Source organism: Nuphar pumila, chromosome 8 (genome assembly GCF_984573655.1).
Source record: "Nuphar pumila chromosome 8, dmNupPumi1.hap1.1, whole genome shotgun sequence".
Classification (NCBI taxonomy): domain Eukaryota; kingdom Viridiplantae; phylum Streptophyta; class Magnoliopsida; order Nymphaeales; family Nymphaeaceae; genus Nuphar; species Nuphar pumila.
The window spans coordinates 125500072-125515009 of record NC_143256.1 but is presented as its reverse complement, the minus strand read 5'-3'; the positions used below and the strand labels follow the sequence as shown (position 1 = coordinate 125515009).

The 14938-nt window shown below is 37.7% G+C and overlaps 1 protein-coding gene and 1 long non-coding RNA gene across 3 annotated transcripts; both read left to right on the top strand.

The window, feature by feature from the left end:
- The first annotated feature begins 417 nt into the window (after positions 1 to 417).
- On the top strand, positions 418 to 3472 carry LOC149830632 (uncharacterized). Of its 2 annotated transcripts, none has more exons than XR_016433907.1 (3): positions 418 to 585; positions 2610 to 3107; positions 3192 to 3472. It is a non-coding gene; the product is annotated as an uncharacterized LOC149830632 (long non-coding RNA). The 2 variants fall into 2 exon arrangements; XR_016433906.1 differs by having other exon boundaries at positions 2610 to 3114.
- A 3815-nt stretch (positions 3473 to 7287) lies between these two features.
- Positions 7288 to 12489, top strand: LOC149830631 (small ribosomal subunit protein eS1-like). Its single transcript, XM_090016649.1, has 7 exons — positions 7288 to 7350; positions 7416 to 7463; positions 7565 to 7670; positions 11150 to 11287; positions 11375 to 11560; positions 11971 to 12171; positions 12251 to 12489. Exons 1-7 carry the CDS (start codon positions 7340 to 7342, stop codon positions 12344 to 12346), a joined length of 786 nt encoding a protein of 261 aa, XP_089872775.1. The 5' UTR covers positions 7288 to 7339; the 3' UTR covers positions 12347 to 12489.
- Positions 12490 to 14938: the final 2449 nt, after the last annotated feature.

The following is a 14938-nucleotide window of genomic DNA, read 5'->3' as shown; positions in this document are numbered from 1 at the left end:
GCTGAAGTCTAAATACAAGGAGATTGTAAAGTTAAAGGATAAAGTTCTTCGCAGCTATGCAGAAATGGAGTATGTCATTGATGGAACAAAGCGTGAAGCACATGTCAAATTTAATGGAGTATGTCATTGATGGAACAAAGCGTGAAGCACATATGTCAAATTTAATGGAGTATGTCATTGATGGAACAAAGCGTGAAGCACATATGTCAAATTTAATGGAGAATGTCATTGATCGAACAAAGCGTGAAGCAGAAATGTCAAAAAAAATTTGCAATACAGGTTTACTTTCTAGAATATCAATGGCTTAAAAAGCTGCTTGGTTGTTTTAGTGATCCCCTTTGTGCAGCTATTTTTTTTTATATTTTTCTTCTTTCACTTATTTGGGATCGCTCTTAGTATTATATATTTGTGTTGCAGACTTTTGCCAAGAGCTTGTTAGATGTTGCAGATAACCTAGGGCGGTCTTCGTCTGTTGTCAAAGATAGCTTTGTGAAGATAGACCCTACAAAGGATTCTGCTGCGGTAGTTCCACTTCTAAAGACACTTCTAGAGGGCGTTGAGATGACTGATAAGCAGCTTATTGAGGTAAGACAGTTTATTTTCATGCTTTAGCACCAACTTATTGAGTATTATGTAGTTATGTTTATGTGCAGCCAACGTTGGCCCTTATTGCTGGACACATATGCTAGATATTAAGATATATGTAAACTATTTTTCATCATGATCAACGTTGGCCCTTATTTGGTGCTATGACCTATTTTTCAACCCCTCAATATGCATCTAAATATGCAATAACTCAAACAATAAGTTTTGAAGTGATACATGTTGGTCTAGCTTCAATCGGCCTATCTGACACCGTTCCTTTAATGTAATGCAAGATCCTCTTGACAACTTCCATGTGTCTCACCTGAGGCTTGTCCATGAATTGAGATACTTGATTTACAGTGTATACCAAATGAGGACGGGTAAAGGTGAGATATTGTAGTGCTCCCACAATGCTTCTATATTTCTCCGGCTCATTTTAGACCGACATCATCAGCTTAAATATCCCCTAACTGAGAATTCAATGCCATAGGAGTACTCACAGGCATGCAATGCAACATACCACTTTTTTTTTTTTGTCCAATGCATACTTCTGTTGAGAAAGAATCAAACACTTGGGTTGTTTGTCTACTTGCACACCAAGGAAAAACTGGAGAGGGCTTAAGTCTTTCATATGAAACTGCTTGTGAAGAATCGACTTTAGTTGTTGAATCTTATGAAGGCTGTTCCTTGTTATAATTATGTCATCAACATAAACTAACACAATGGTTATATCAACATTATCATGATGAACATAAAGAAAATAATCACAATGACTTCTTTGAAAACCAAGATTTCGGATAATGGAGCTAAAAGTATCAAACCATGCCCTTGATGCCTATTTCAGCCCATATATATCCTTTTTTAATTTAAGAGCGATTGCCTAGGGATTTCTCTCAAGGTATCCTGGTTGATGTTCCATATACACTTCTTCGAATAAATCCCCATAAAGAAAAGTATTATTCACATCAAGCTAAAACAAATTCCATTTATATAAAACTGCAAGTGATAATACAACTTTGATGGTTCCTATTCGAACCACTGACTGAATGTTTCATCAAAATCCAATCCATGTTTCATCAAAATCACAACTCTCTGTGTGTGTGTCCCTCTTTGTGGTTCAATTTGGAAGGGCTAGGGTATGAGATTCATTTTTCTTGCATATTTGGGATCTCATGTACGAGCAAGTTCATTTTTGAATGAATGAAATGAATAAATGTATGAGCAGATTCATTTTGAATGAATGAATATGAGTTGTTCACACAACGTAAATCAAACACAGGAGACAAGGAATACAACTTCTTGTCCAGTCAAAACAAACACTGGATGGAGTACAACTGTTATAGAACAGAAATAGCATGTGTTCTATCTGTTCTGTTTTATTGTTCTTTCCAATCTTGGACAAGCAATCAAACACACTCTTAATAACCTGCAAATCTAAAGTGAATGCTGAAAACAGACAACAATAGAGAAGAATAAGAAGGGAGAAAGAAAGAGGGGACATGGGGGATTGAAAGGCCCTAAAAACTGAATACTTGGTGATGTTATCTTTCCCTTTATTTTCTCTCTTTAATGACTTTAAGGGTAGTTTGCTGAAGTACCTCTGGTGCAAAAGACAATATATAAACAAGAAAAACTTAGGAAAAAAAGCTATAGATTTACAAATAATTACAGGTCTGCCACTGTCATACAATATCATTTCTCTTGCAGTAAAATGTCTTGTCTACCTTAGCATGGACTGTTTACAGCAAGCATTGTTATGGGTGTTTGATTCCTTTTCTGAAACATGAATGCAAATTGTTCGCAATAGATATTTTGTTCTCATTTTCTTACATAAGCATAGGGTGCACCATCGAGTTTCACATCATGGGTCCAGCCACTGGAGGCCATTGTCGTTTGCATCTTTTCCTTTTTTTTGGTTCTTCTATTTGAATCATCTTCTTATGAGGATGTCTCATTTCTTCATTTGTTTTTTGATTAATTTTTTGAAGATCTGCTAGTGTTAATATGTTGATCACAATTTGCAGTCAGGATACACATTGTATGACCGGATTATCCGCCCAGCTGAAGTTGGTGTCACAGCAGCTGCTCCAAGTTAATGAAGCAGAAGAAAGCTCTGGAGCATAATAAGCTGAGCGTGTGAATTAGAGTCAACCATAAAAAATGTTATACATATAGCATTGGCTGTCAGGAAATCTGTTAAATTTGAACGATTTGTCTGGCAGCTGGCTCTTTGGTTTTGTCACTCAACTGCTTTTCTATTGATGGCAGGGAGATTTTGAGTTGCAGCACAAAGAATAGCCTTCTTTTCTGTCTTAGCCAATATACTTGAAATAATTCAAGTACCTCTGTTTTTGTTTAGTTATTAAACTACCCCAGTTTTGTATTCTATGCAATCATGCTGAGCGAGCCCTCCATTATTAAACTCCATCGACAGGGGAAGGAAGATCATCATTGAAAATGACTGCCCAGATTTGATAGGTGCTGTCAATAGAGCAATGGAAGAAAGAGGGAACAGGATTGTGGTACCTGGTAACTTGTTGATTTTTTTGCAGTTTTTGTAAATGCTCCTTTTGTACAGTTCCCTAATTTTGTAATTTTTTGGCCAGAGGTCTTTCTGGCTTAGAGAGATCGGGGATGATGAAGTACTGGAAGGACCATCCCCGGACCGGCAACCCCTAATGTGGTTCACATAGTTGTACATTGGTTTATTCTTTAATCAACTGGTAAGGGTCTGCCTAACCCCAGCTGGCCTATCGAAAAAAAAAATGTCTTGTGCTGAGGATACAAAATGTCACTTTGTATATTCCTGAAGGGTATATAGATGAGCAATACCTATCCATGATGTGAAATAAAAGAAAACATGCAGGTTTGATAAAGAATAGCATATTTTCATCATCTATCTAGAATCTTTGGTTTTTGTAACTTGTGTTTTACATCATTTTATCAAGCTAAGCTGACATGTACGTGCACGAGTGTGCACCTGTCCAGGTTCTCGCATTCATGGCTGTTAGTGTGTATGTTCGAGAGATCTCTAATTTTTTTTTTCTCTAGTGGGCTCTCTAATTTTTATTACCCTCTGCAAATTTGAGCGTCACTGTCTTGGTTTGGTGTAGTAGCAGTAGACAAGGAGTATATCATTTAATAACATAGTAGTCTACTTAATGCGGGATATTCTATTATCACAATGAATCAACACATGTTCAACCCTACAACTCGTTATAACTTTGATAGGTAGTTTTTTTTTTAATTTCATATCTATCGGATGTGGAAATATGCCATTTACAGCTTCATGGGAAAGCTCTTTATCGGTTTTGAGCTTGACTTACGCCTTACCATGTCGTAGCGCTACTAATAAGGTAAAAGGGTCAGTTTAATTCAATTCAAAAATTAGCCCACTAACTTAGTTTAGGATAATTGAATTGATAATGATATGTTGTGAATGGTTCTAAGACAGACCCTATCCTAATTGTTTTTATTGAGGGACCTTAATCTTAATTAAATACATACATAATCTATGTCTATATAGCTGAATGTTTTGGCTTAGCATGAGAAGGTGGAGACCAGAAGAGAAGATAGCCCTCCCCTTTGGGGATGGTAAGAAAGAAGGGAAAAACAAAGGTGGTGTCATCTTGACCAGTTTACCAAGGCGGTGTTGAAAATCTAGATAAACAAAAATGTTTCACCTCTCTTTTCTTTGTTGTTGAGCCTCCTCTTTTCACCATTCAAATTTCTACCTTTGTCTTCCCTTTAAATGCCATGCTTAGGCTCCCTCGTTTCCTTCCAATAACTAAGACAAATGAATAACCAACGGGGGCTCCTGTTGTCTGGTAGGAGCAGCTAGTGCACGTTACCTTGTGTTGGGATGTTGCAGGTTCAAAACCCAATGGTATAGTTGTATAACTGGTAGGGGTCTGCCTAACCCCAGCTTGCCTTTCAAAGAAAAAAAAAATAAGGCAAATGAAAAGCCTTAAAGAAGTTTGGCTTCATCTTCGAATGAACCTTTTGGCTCCGTTCGTCTCTTGAGCAGCTCAAGTGTGTTTTGACTTCCTTCCCTTCTGCCGATCCCAATACAATATTTTTGCAAATACATTAAGAATTTACTTAATTTTTAGAACACAATTTGATAAGTATTTTATATAAATGTATGAAAATGCACTTCCCTCACTACCATTGCATTTACAATTTTTATACAATATTGTAGCACCGACACAAGGTCTCTCTGGAGCTACCTCCAACTTTGACATAACTTGGTGTGCATGGAAGTATATTGGGTTGTGAATCTTCCAATAGTAACAAACTTTACAAAGATGGATATTGATCTGACTATTTTTTTATTATTTTCTAAAGCTGATTGGGCCAGACAATTGAGAATTTTAGCTGAAACACATGACGATATTATAGTCTCCTTTATGATATACTCAACAAGATTCTGGCCTGACTGATACAAAAGGTCCTACAGAGCTAAAAGAAACTTGCACATGATTTGGGCCTAACGGGTGGGCTGTGGGTTGGCGACAGGTCCTGGTTCAATATGGACTTCAGTGATGGGATATGGTCGGATATCTCTGACATGCTATTTCTGGATTTGGATTCTTCAAGTAAAATCTAAATGTGCATTAAGATCAAATTTGGATCTGTTCAATCGGATTAGTTTTGGAGTATGGTTGGACTCAGATCAACATTTTAAGTCGGATATAGAATTGATCTCAATCAAAATCTGTCTCGATTGTATTTTTCACATGTAAATAGCTTGTTTTTGTTATATTTTTTCTGGACCCAGTATTACCACATGTATTTCAGATTCAGATTCGACCTTACGTTGTCGGATCTGAGTCAGATTCGGCTCTACTGTTTACATTTAGGATTCAGATTTGGATTTGGCAAGATCTCACCCCTTTGTACCTCTACTCTAAGAAACTTGCAAGCCTAGGTTGCCTGACCCATTGTCAACCCTAGGATTAAGTAAGGAATCTAAGAGCAATTTTGAATCCAAATCTTGTGCCAATCTTTTTGTTTTTAATTCAATCAAAACTCTGTTTCAAGTTGGGTTCAGATCAAATTCCAAACATACAACAGGATTCTGGGCCAATTGTAGGGCTGAAAAAACAGAACATGAGGTCTTCAAGCTCGGCACGTTTTTTGTTCCACTTGCTGAGCCTAGTTTGAATGAGCGCTTTGTGAGCCGAGCATGAGCTGCTGAACCATGAACAGTTTGCGTCCTTTCCAGCCCTAGCGGACTGCTAGCTCATCTTGAGATATAATCAAACACGTTTTAGAATGCAAAACAAAACCCAAAAGTGAGCTGCATTTTAGCCGATGTCAAAAACACCGTTCTTGAGGAAATCTTAGCAAGGAAAAACTCTTCATAAACTAAAGGTATATACAAAATAGATAAAAATATGAAAAATATATACAATATCTAAAGAAAATATAAAAAACGAGATTATTATTGTATTTACCACATTAATAACGACATAAAATGTGATAGTGTCAAATTAAGCGATTTGAAAAAATAAACTTTTTGGAGAAAATTATCAGCATTTGAAAGTATTGTGGTAAAATATCTACTGTATATGTGACATAGGCTTTGTATATAGTTCAGGGCCCATCGAATCGGCCCAAACAACCAAAAAAAAGAACAAAAAATTCCTTGTTCCGAGGGCCCAAACAGGCTTTCGACATATAGCAACAGGGGGCTCCGCTTGTGTGGTAGGAGCAGCTAGTGCTCGTCACCTTGTGTTGGGACGTTGCAAGTTCAAATCCTAATGGTATGCGTTGTATAAACTGGTAGAGGTCAGACTAACCGAAAAAAAAACCAGGCTATCGACATCTAAATTAAAGAGGGATTTGATTTGATTCCAGTTCTGTCGCATTTCTTGCATTTAATTTCAGTACTTTTCTTTGGTGCTGTGCTGATATCCGCACAATACCAATTTGGTGTCAAGGAATAAATCCATCTGCACAAATCTATTTAGGATGGAGTTAGGTCTATGATCCTGGGGTAGTTTTTTCGTGTACATATAAAAAAAATCAATTTATCATGATTTGCTTACTTTGAATAATGAATTTAAATACTGAAACACTTTAAAGAATGAGTTTTTCCAAATTTCACCAAAAATGTGATTACGAAGGATCCGTAAGAATCCATATCTGAAAATAGCATACTCGGATCAAATATCCGATCCATTTACCCTCCTACAATGCTCAGTTTAGGGCCAGTAAAAAGGGCATTGTTGGAAAACCCCGTAGGGTATAAAATAGGAGTGTCAATGGGTAAGGTTTGATTCGGACTTGTCTCATACCAAACCTTATTGGGTCATGGTTTGGTGATAAAAAAGGAGGTTTTATTAGAAACCTTGTTGGACACAAAGAATCCAATTAGTACATAAAGCCGGGTATAGTTTATAAAATTTCATACCAGACCCATGTTTGACACAAGTTACAAGTAAGACCCATGAATTTTTTAATATAAAAAAAGAGAAGAAATATTATTTAATCGGGTATAGACCGGGTCTGATTCATGTAATCCTTATTGGGCCTGGGCATGGTTTTTTTTGAAACGGATTCGATAGGACTCGGGTCCGGATCCGCTACTAGCTCCTCAAAAACAGATCAAGGTTTGAACTCACTTGGATCCGAACCAGATATAAACCGTTGACACTGCTTACTATAAAAGTGGGATTAGGGATTAGGGTTCTCTCTCTCATTTGTTTTGGGCTCTTTGCGTTTCTTCCGTTCTCTCGCAGTCTCTGCAATGGCCGTCGGGTCTCTCTCTCTCTCTCTCTCTCTGTGCGCGCTGGTCGGTAACGATCTTTCCTCTACTTTTGCAGGAAGAACAAGCGGATCTCGAAGGGGAAGAAGGGAGGGAAGAAGAAGGCGTAAGTGAAACCGAAAACCCGAAAATTCTCTCAGTTTCTTTGATTTTTCACCGTTGTTGGGGAATCTTTTAGCCGTTCCTTTCCCGTTGCCTTTGTTGCAGTGTCGATCCCTTCTCCAAGAAAGATTGGTATGACGTGAAGGCGCCGTCCATCTTCAACGTCCGCACCGTCGGCAAAACCCTAGTCACCCGGACGCAGGGAACCAAGGTACTTCTTCTTTTCTGTTCCCTTCGGTATATGTCCACTTTATGATATTTTTTTGGTGCGGGAAACACTAAATTGGATGATCTTTGTTCAATTCATTCTTCAGTTTATTCTTTGTTCGTTATGAAGTAGATTTCATTAGCTGAACGCTGTTATATGTGTTCTGTTAGTAAATGTACCAACATGATGTAATTTGGGTACTGGTAGAACTTAAACCTAACTGTAGTTTTGGTTGATTTGTTCAATTCATGCTTAGATGTTGAGTTTTTGATCCTGTAACTATAGATTCAACTGCACCTTGTGTGGAAGTGGCAACACTGTTGCTTAACGGTTGTACTGATAGGATAAATTTCAGAATAAAGATTGAGCTAATTCCGAAATTGATGCGTTTGTTTAGGTTTTTATGAGTTTAAATTGTGGCCTCGATTCAAGTAGACTATGTTCGTTAAATGGTGATGGTACGTTTTGCTAGATCATTTCACTGCAACATGATGTGTTTACGGTTCTTAAGAACACTAGCTATTAGATTCAAAACTGATTGTATATGATTCATGCTGGGGATAGACATGTTCTTTCAACCCTGGATTTGGAATGCGTTTTAGGGTAGCGTTCCGAGAGAGCCTTTCTTTTTCCGGAATTTGTTTTACGGTAGCCAAACTAGGTGATTGCCTTCGGTGGGTTTTGAGTCAGTATCCAGTTACGCCAATAGTCATACTGATAGAATATGAATGAGCAGAATTAGACTATGTTAAGTTTTCTTTAATTATGGTATCAAGTTTATCTTGCTGAACAATTCCCTTGTTTTGGAGTCTTGGTGATGTTGTCTCTTGTATGAATATGTAAGGCCCTTGGCCTATGTATTGAGAGGGGATTACATTCCTGTTCCTTTTCAAAAGAGTTTTAAGGCAGAAGTGGGCTCCACTGAATAAGAATCTGAATAGGATACCCTTCAATCTCCATGGATGTCTATTTCCCTTCTAGTGATTTTTTAATCAAATTTTGATGATAAATTTTTAGTTTTCATTTGATTCCTTTCTTGGTTTAGACCTTAGGATGCAAAGAAGAATGAGAACAAGCTACTATTCATGTTTCTGCTAGACAATAAACACTTCAAGTTAATAGTTAATGAATGATTATAATCATAGCGAGGAAGTTTGTGGTGAATGAATGTGTTGTTGGTTGCCCATTTCATTTTTTTAACCCCATATGAAAAGATAGGGTGATATTTAATATTTGTGATTATCATAAGTTTATTTGAGACTTGAGGAGAAGAATCATCTGAAGATTCTTGGCTAGAATATTCAAAGATGGAATATGTGGGAATCATGCATCTTCCTTCTCGTGATGCTCTGAACTGGAGCCAATCATTTCTTTGTCAATGTCATTTTTCTGCTGAATCTTTTCTACAGCAGTAAATTAGGATGCAGCAATCAAGGTCTGTTCTTAACCACAAATGCCACTTCTTGGTTGAGGGGATAGTGAACCTACTTAATCTCATCATGCATTGCTCATTCTTTTTGGTTGGTGCCTTTTATGACTTCAAGGTAGCACTGCCTTTGGAAAGATGACAACACTTAATTGAATGTGTTGGTTCTTTCTTTAATAATTGCCAAGGTTTAGGTCTGTAGCAAGAATTGCATCTCTCAGTGATTGAAATATCTTGGGCATGTGGAAATGAAGATATTGCAATGAAACATAAGGAATAAGCAACAATGTGAGTTGAAGGTTTACGGTTCTTGTTCCGGTATTTGTTGTGTATGAGGACCCTTCTGGTGAGGAAGAATGGGAGAACCTTTTTGGAGGTGATATGCTTGATAGATCTGTTTGGACTTGGTGAGGTTTCTGACATCTCTTGCCAGGGTCTTTTCCGAAGGAATTGAGACGTGAGGTAGTGTTTGTGACTCTTTTTTCTAGACACCACTTTGTTTGATGGGTTTGATGATTTTCCCTGTGGACTGGTCCAAATACACAACATTTAGTTCTTTTTTATCTTTTGACTGGTCTTGCTTGTTCTGTTCCACCTTGACAACTGAAATAGTGGTCCATTTTGGAATTGGATTGTACTTCTCTCTTTTTCATTGACTTATTTTTCAGATAATCATGACGTTCGATTGCCTGTATTGTGAAGACTGTTGTGGCTGCCTTTCAACCGTCTTGATTGCCTCGGTATTGTTGGCCTGCTCATGCTGACAGAACATGGTGGTATAAATACCCAAATCTGCGTTCCTTTGGTGTGATTATGATCTCCAGTAAGTTGGGGATCTTTTTTGTCCAGCAAATCTTGGACAATGTGTTTCAGGGTAATGCACCATTCAGTGTCATGTCCTGTTGTCCGATGAAATTTACCGAATTTCATGGGATCCCTTCCCTTAAGTTGAGGAGGGGTAGGAACCTCGGGAAGCTTGATGAGTTTAGATTTCAGCAAATATCTAGTGATTGGGCGTACATATTATTTTTCAAGTGTTATGTATCGTACAATCACATTTGTGTTATCAAAGATACATATTATTTTTCAAGTTTTCAAGTCGTCAAATGTAGGGCTTTCATGTTTTGATTATTTTTAAGTGATTAAGCATGCTAAATAATGTTGAAGGAGAGAGCTATGTCTTTGATAGCATGCTTCTAGTTTTTGCCTCATTGGTGAAGGTTTTGGTCTATGTCACACGGACACTCCATTTTGCCCTCCCTAACCCCCCATGTCGACCTGGACACACCAATTTAACTTCCGTACATACAAGTTTGTATTTAATTTATAATTTATAATTTATAATTATATTTTCAGTTTATAACTTTATATTTTCAATATATAATATATATTTTAGATATACCATATATATTTATATTATATTCAGTTTATTTCGAATTTATTTTGTATTTATGTGATATATATATATATATATATATATATATATATATATATATATATGTGTGTGTGTGTGTGTGTGTGTGTGTGTGTGTGTGTGTGTGTGTCCCCGTACCCACTTTTTTTGGAATTGCCGTGTCTTACCCTCCGTACCCGTACTAGCACCTGCACTCGTACCCAGGTGACATAGGTTTCGGTATAGTTCAGCCCATTCACTTTCATGGAAGGAGGTCTTATTTGTCCTGATCTTCCTATTCATTATCAATACTTCCTAATAATTCCTATTACCTCACGTCACATTAATTTCCTGACCTTGATGGCTATTTCAAATTGCATGGGATTCCGTAATAAATCAGTGTTTGACTGAAGCAATTTCAGGTACGAGAAGTTATCACAAGCATTCTATGTGCTGGTCTCTTCACATATATTTAACAGCATATGTTGCTCAAGATTTTGGATGATCTATTTATGCTGCAGATTGTTGATTGTTAGTTGCAAGTCACTGTTATTGATGAGTTTATTTTGTTGTACCGACGGTTGGCTGTTTTCTGCATGTTTCTTAGACAACTGGTATACTTTGGATTTTAATTTTAAAAGCTTATATTTTCTCTTGATGCAGATTGCTTCAGAAGGTCTAAAACACAGAGTTTTTGAGGTTAACTTGGCTGACCTGCAAGCTGATGAGGATCAATCCTACAGAAAGATCCGTTTGCGGGCAGAGGATGTGCAAGGGAGGAATGTTCTTACTAACTTCTGGGTAAAGGAGCTTCCTGAAATTTATGTCATCGTACATTGAGCGATGCAAAAGAGCAACTGGCTTACATATATATGTTTGTCTTCTTAGGGAATGAATTTCACCACGGACAAGTTGAGGTCTTTGGTTCGCAAGTGGCAGACATTGATTGAAGCACACGTAGATGTGAAGACCACGGATAACTACATGTCGAGAATGTTCTGCATTGGTTTCACCAAGAGGCGCCCCAATCAGGTTAAGCGTACCTGCTATGCACAATCCAGTCAGATCAGACAGGTTAGAAATTTGAATCCATATATATGTATTTCTTATGCTTTTTGGGTGCTCTAGTTTTGTGGATGCTGTAGTGAGGAATGTGATGGAAGTTGGCTCTGAGATAAACGTCCGGTCGATGAGCAGCCTGAGCTGGATAAGGTTGCATGAATCTTATGGTCATATTTAGTTTGCTAAAATGGCTTAAGCTGCTAATCAATAGGAACAAAATTCTTGACCTGTTATTAAAAGCTAGGAAACCTACCAAGTCCTGCTTTTCTTTTTTTTAGGCTTGGTTCATTACTAAGATTCAAATAATGGAGGGTGTAGGGCATACCTAAAAATGATCTCTTGGTGTCACTCTTCTTGGGTAGTTTGTCGATGGTGATTTTATTACTTGAATGCTTATTTCTACACTTGTGTGCTACCATCAGATTCGCCGAAAGATGAGAGAGATCATGATAAACCAGGCAACATCATGTGATCTGAAGGAGTTGGTGCAGAAGTTCATTCCAGAAATGATTGGGAAGGAGATAGAGAAGGCAACATCAAACATCTATCCCTTGCAAAACGTGTTTATTCGGAAAGTTAAGATCTTAAAGGCCCCAAAATTCGATCTTGGCAAGCTGATGGAGGTATGTGAAAAATCTTAGCCTAGTTGAATTTTTACCACTCCACTCTTGTGATCCATAAACCCCATTGGTCGTTTTCCAGGTTCATGGTGACTATTCTGAGGATGTGGGGGTGAAGGTTGATAAGCCTGCTGATGAGGCGATGGCAGAAGGAGAGACTGAAGTTGTTGGAGCCTAGAGAAAGAGTTATGAGCTCTTCTGTTTGTTAATTTTTGTTTTACTTCTCTGGATTCTTTTGATGGGCGATGGTTATTTTTGAGTTGCAAAATTTCGGCAGAGATGGTTTATTATAAAAGTGAATCTTCTATTCACTTGTTTCATCCATTTCCTTTTTTCATGTGCTCCTTGTCTAGGAAATCAGTAGAATAAAAGAAAGTAGAGGACACGACTATAGTTTATGAATCTGAAAAAAATTATTTTGGGATTTATGAGTTTTGAAACAAGATATAAATGTTCATTCGGATTGGATTTGTATTTGCCTACTCTGATTATTTTCGGACTTATTAAGTATTTTAGGTTGGATCTAACTCAGATTAAGATCAAAATTCATTTTAATTGTATTTTTGCACGTAAAAGATTCGTTTTAACCTTTTTTTTACTTCTAATTTCGTGAGTAGTTTATTTGACCACATAAACTAAGTTGTTTCGATCTGTTTTTTGGGTCATAAATTCAGATCTGATATGTAAATAACTTCTAAACCCGACCAGATTCCGAAGTGCATTCCAATGATTGCAAGTGGCCATCTCGAGTCCTGTATGCTAATTATATAGCCTTTTTTTATGACGAGAAACCTTTTTGGGAACACAGGTCACTTAATGTACGTAGTAAACCCTGAATAATTCGCCAGCTCGCATACTTTACGAAGATTGATTAGAGAAAGCGACCCAGTGCATCTTGAAAGCAATGGAATTTGATCTGAAGTCTATCTCGAGCATTTTCATACGCCCCCTGCTAGCCAAGTGCGCTCAGCCCATGGAGGCCACTATTTATGCAGTATCGACCCAGACAATTGGAACTGACCTATCCGGATGTTGTCTGACCCAAGAATCAATTGCTCTACTCAGAAATCAAGGTGAATTTCTTAATTAACTTGGATCAAATCTATTTAGTAGAGGTTTGCTCCTCAGGCAGTTGCGTTTTATGTAGTCTCCCTTTCACTCATGTACCGGAGATATGTTGGTATCTGATTGGTCCCTAAGCTGGAATTGAGTTCCTGATACGGGGAGACAAACTCTAACCCGAATTCTTTGGGTTGGACCTGAACCGGACCCACATATTATATGGGTCAAGATTGAGCTATATTTTTTGTTTGATATCTTACCTGTCCTGAGTCAACCTAAGTATTCTGTATTTACTTCCAAACATGCTTTCTATACACTACATATCAGGTTCAGTATCCTATTATTCTACCCTGCATATTTGTTATAAATCGAACTGCAACTGGAATACATGCCATCCGGGTGGGTTCAGGTGCACCCTTCATAGGGCCTAGTTACGGTTGGACAAGGGGCTAATTAAATAGATAAAGATAAGGTTGACCATTATATTAGTTTCTGATTTCACAAAAATAAACGCAAACATTTAACTGAGATTCTTGATTAAAATAGGATTTATACTATCAGAACTTGTGTACAGGTCCATCTGTTGATCGACATACAGATTTTCATCAATTATATGAATGGAAATGATAACTGTATTATTTGAAGGGAAAGAGAGAGAGACAGACAGAGAGGCGAGAGCGAGAGCAGGGAGAGACGAGTGAAAGAGAAAGAGAGGGAGGCCCCGACCCGATTTAGTCATATACAAGCTCTTTAATTTCAACCGTAGCTTCAAAGCAGGGTCTATATTCATGATATTATAGAAGACATCATTTGCAAGATTAAGCTGAATAGTACTAACCACTATTTCACCATATGTCATCTTAATCATTATCAGACATATTTTTGGGTTTTTTATCTTTCTCATATAAGGCTTTAACCAGCCCTTGTTGGGTCAAGAGATATTTCACCTTACGTTGCCAAACCCAAAGTTCATTTTTCTGTTAAAATTTTCAATCCTGTACTTCACGTTTTATCATCGTGAACAAGCCCAAGTATTGAGTCTTGGGCTTGTTCACGATGAATGATCTGATACTAGTTTGTAGGCACGAAAAGTGCGTAAACACATAATGCAATGAACGATAAAAAAGTAACAAAGCTAAAAACAAACTATATTTACGTTGTTCGACAAAACCTCCTATGTCCACAAAGAGAGTATGGATTTTTTTTTATTATGTCAGGAAGTACAAGTATTACATGACTCAAAACAAGAAAAAGTACTCTAATATGCAACATATATGATCGTAAGTAAAACCCAAGTTTGCACGACATTGTTTTTTCTCTTGTTGCAATCTGAACAAGCTGCCCTTTACCACTTATGCATAACAGTGTTGTGAGAGGCCTACCCCTCAGAGGAGAGGCGCACGCTCAAGGTACTAAGGCGCACACTCAGTACCTGAAGCGTACTGGAATGTACGGCGCCTCCTCCTTTCTGGTGCTACATTTGAACGCCCTTTCTGTTGTGTGACTGCATCATGGAAGATGATCCCAACTGCACAAATCATCTCCCAACTTTCCTTCTATGTTGCACCCTTTGATTCTCATCCATCACACACTTACTTGTCGTATCCTTAATAGTTCTCGCTGCTTCCACAAGGCTTCCAAATATGTTTTTAGGCCAGCCCCCTCTTCAACCTTTGGATCTTCTGTCATCGACGGAACGATCCTCTGT

Coding starts and splice junctions, on each gene's coding strand:
- LOC149830631 (XM_090016649.1), top strand. Junction 7,464..7,564: donor AAGGGAGGGAAGAAGAAGGC/GTAAGTGAAACC, acceptor CCTTTGTTGCAG/TGTCGATCCCTTCTCCAAGA. Junction 7,671..11,149: donor CCCGGACGCAGGGAACCAAG/GTACTTCTTCTT, acceptor CTCTTGATGCAG/ATTGCTTCAGAAGGTCTAAA.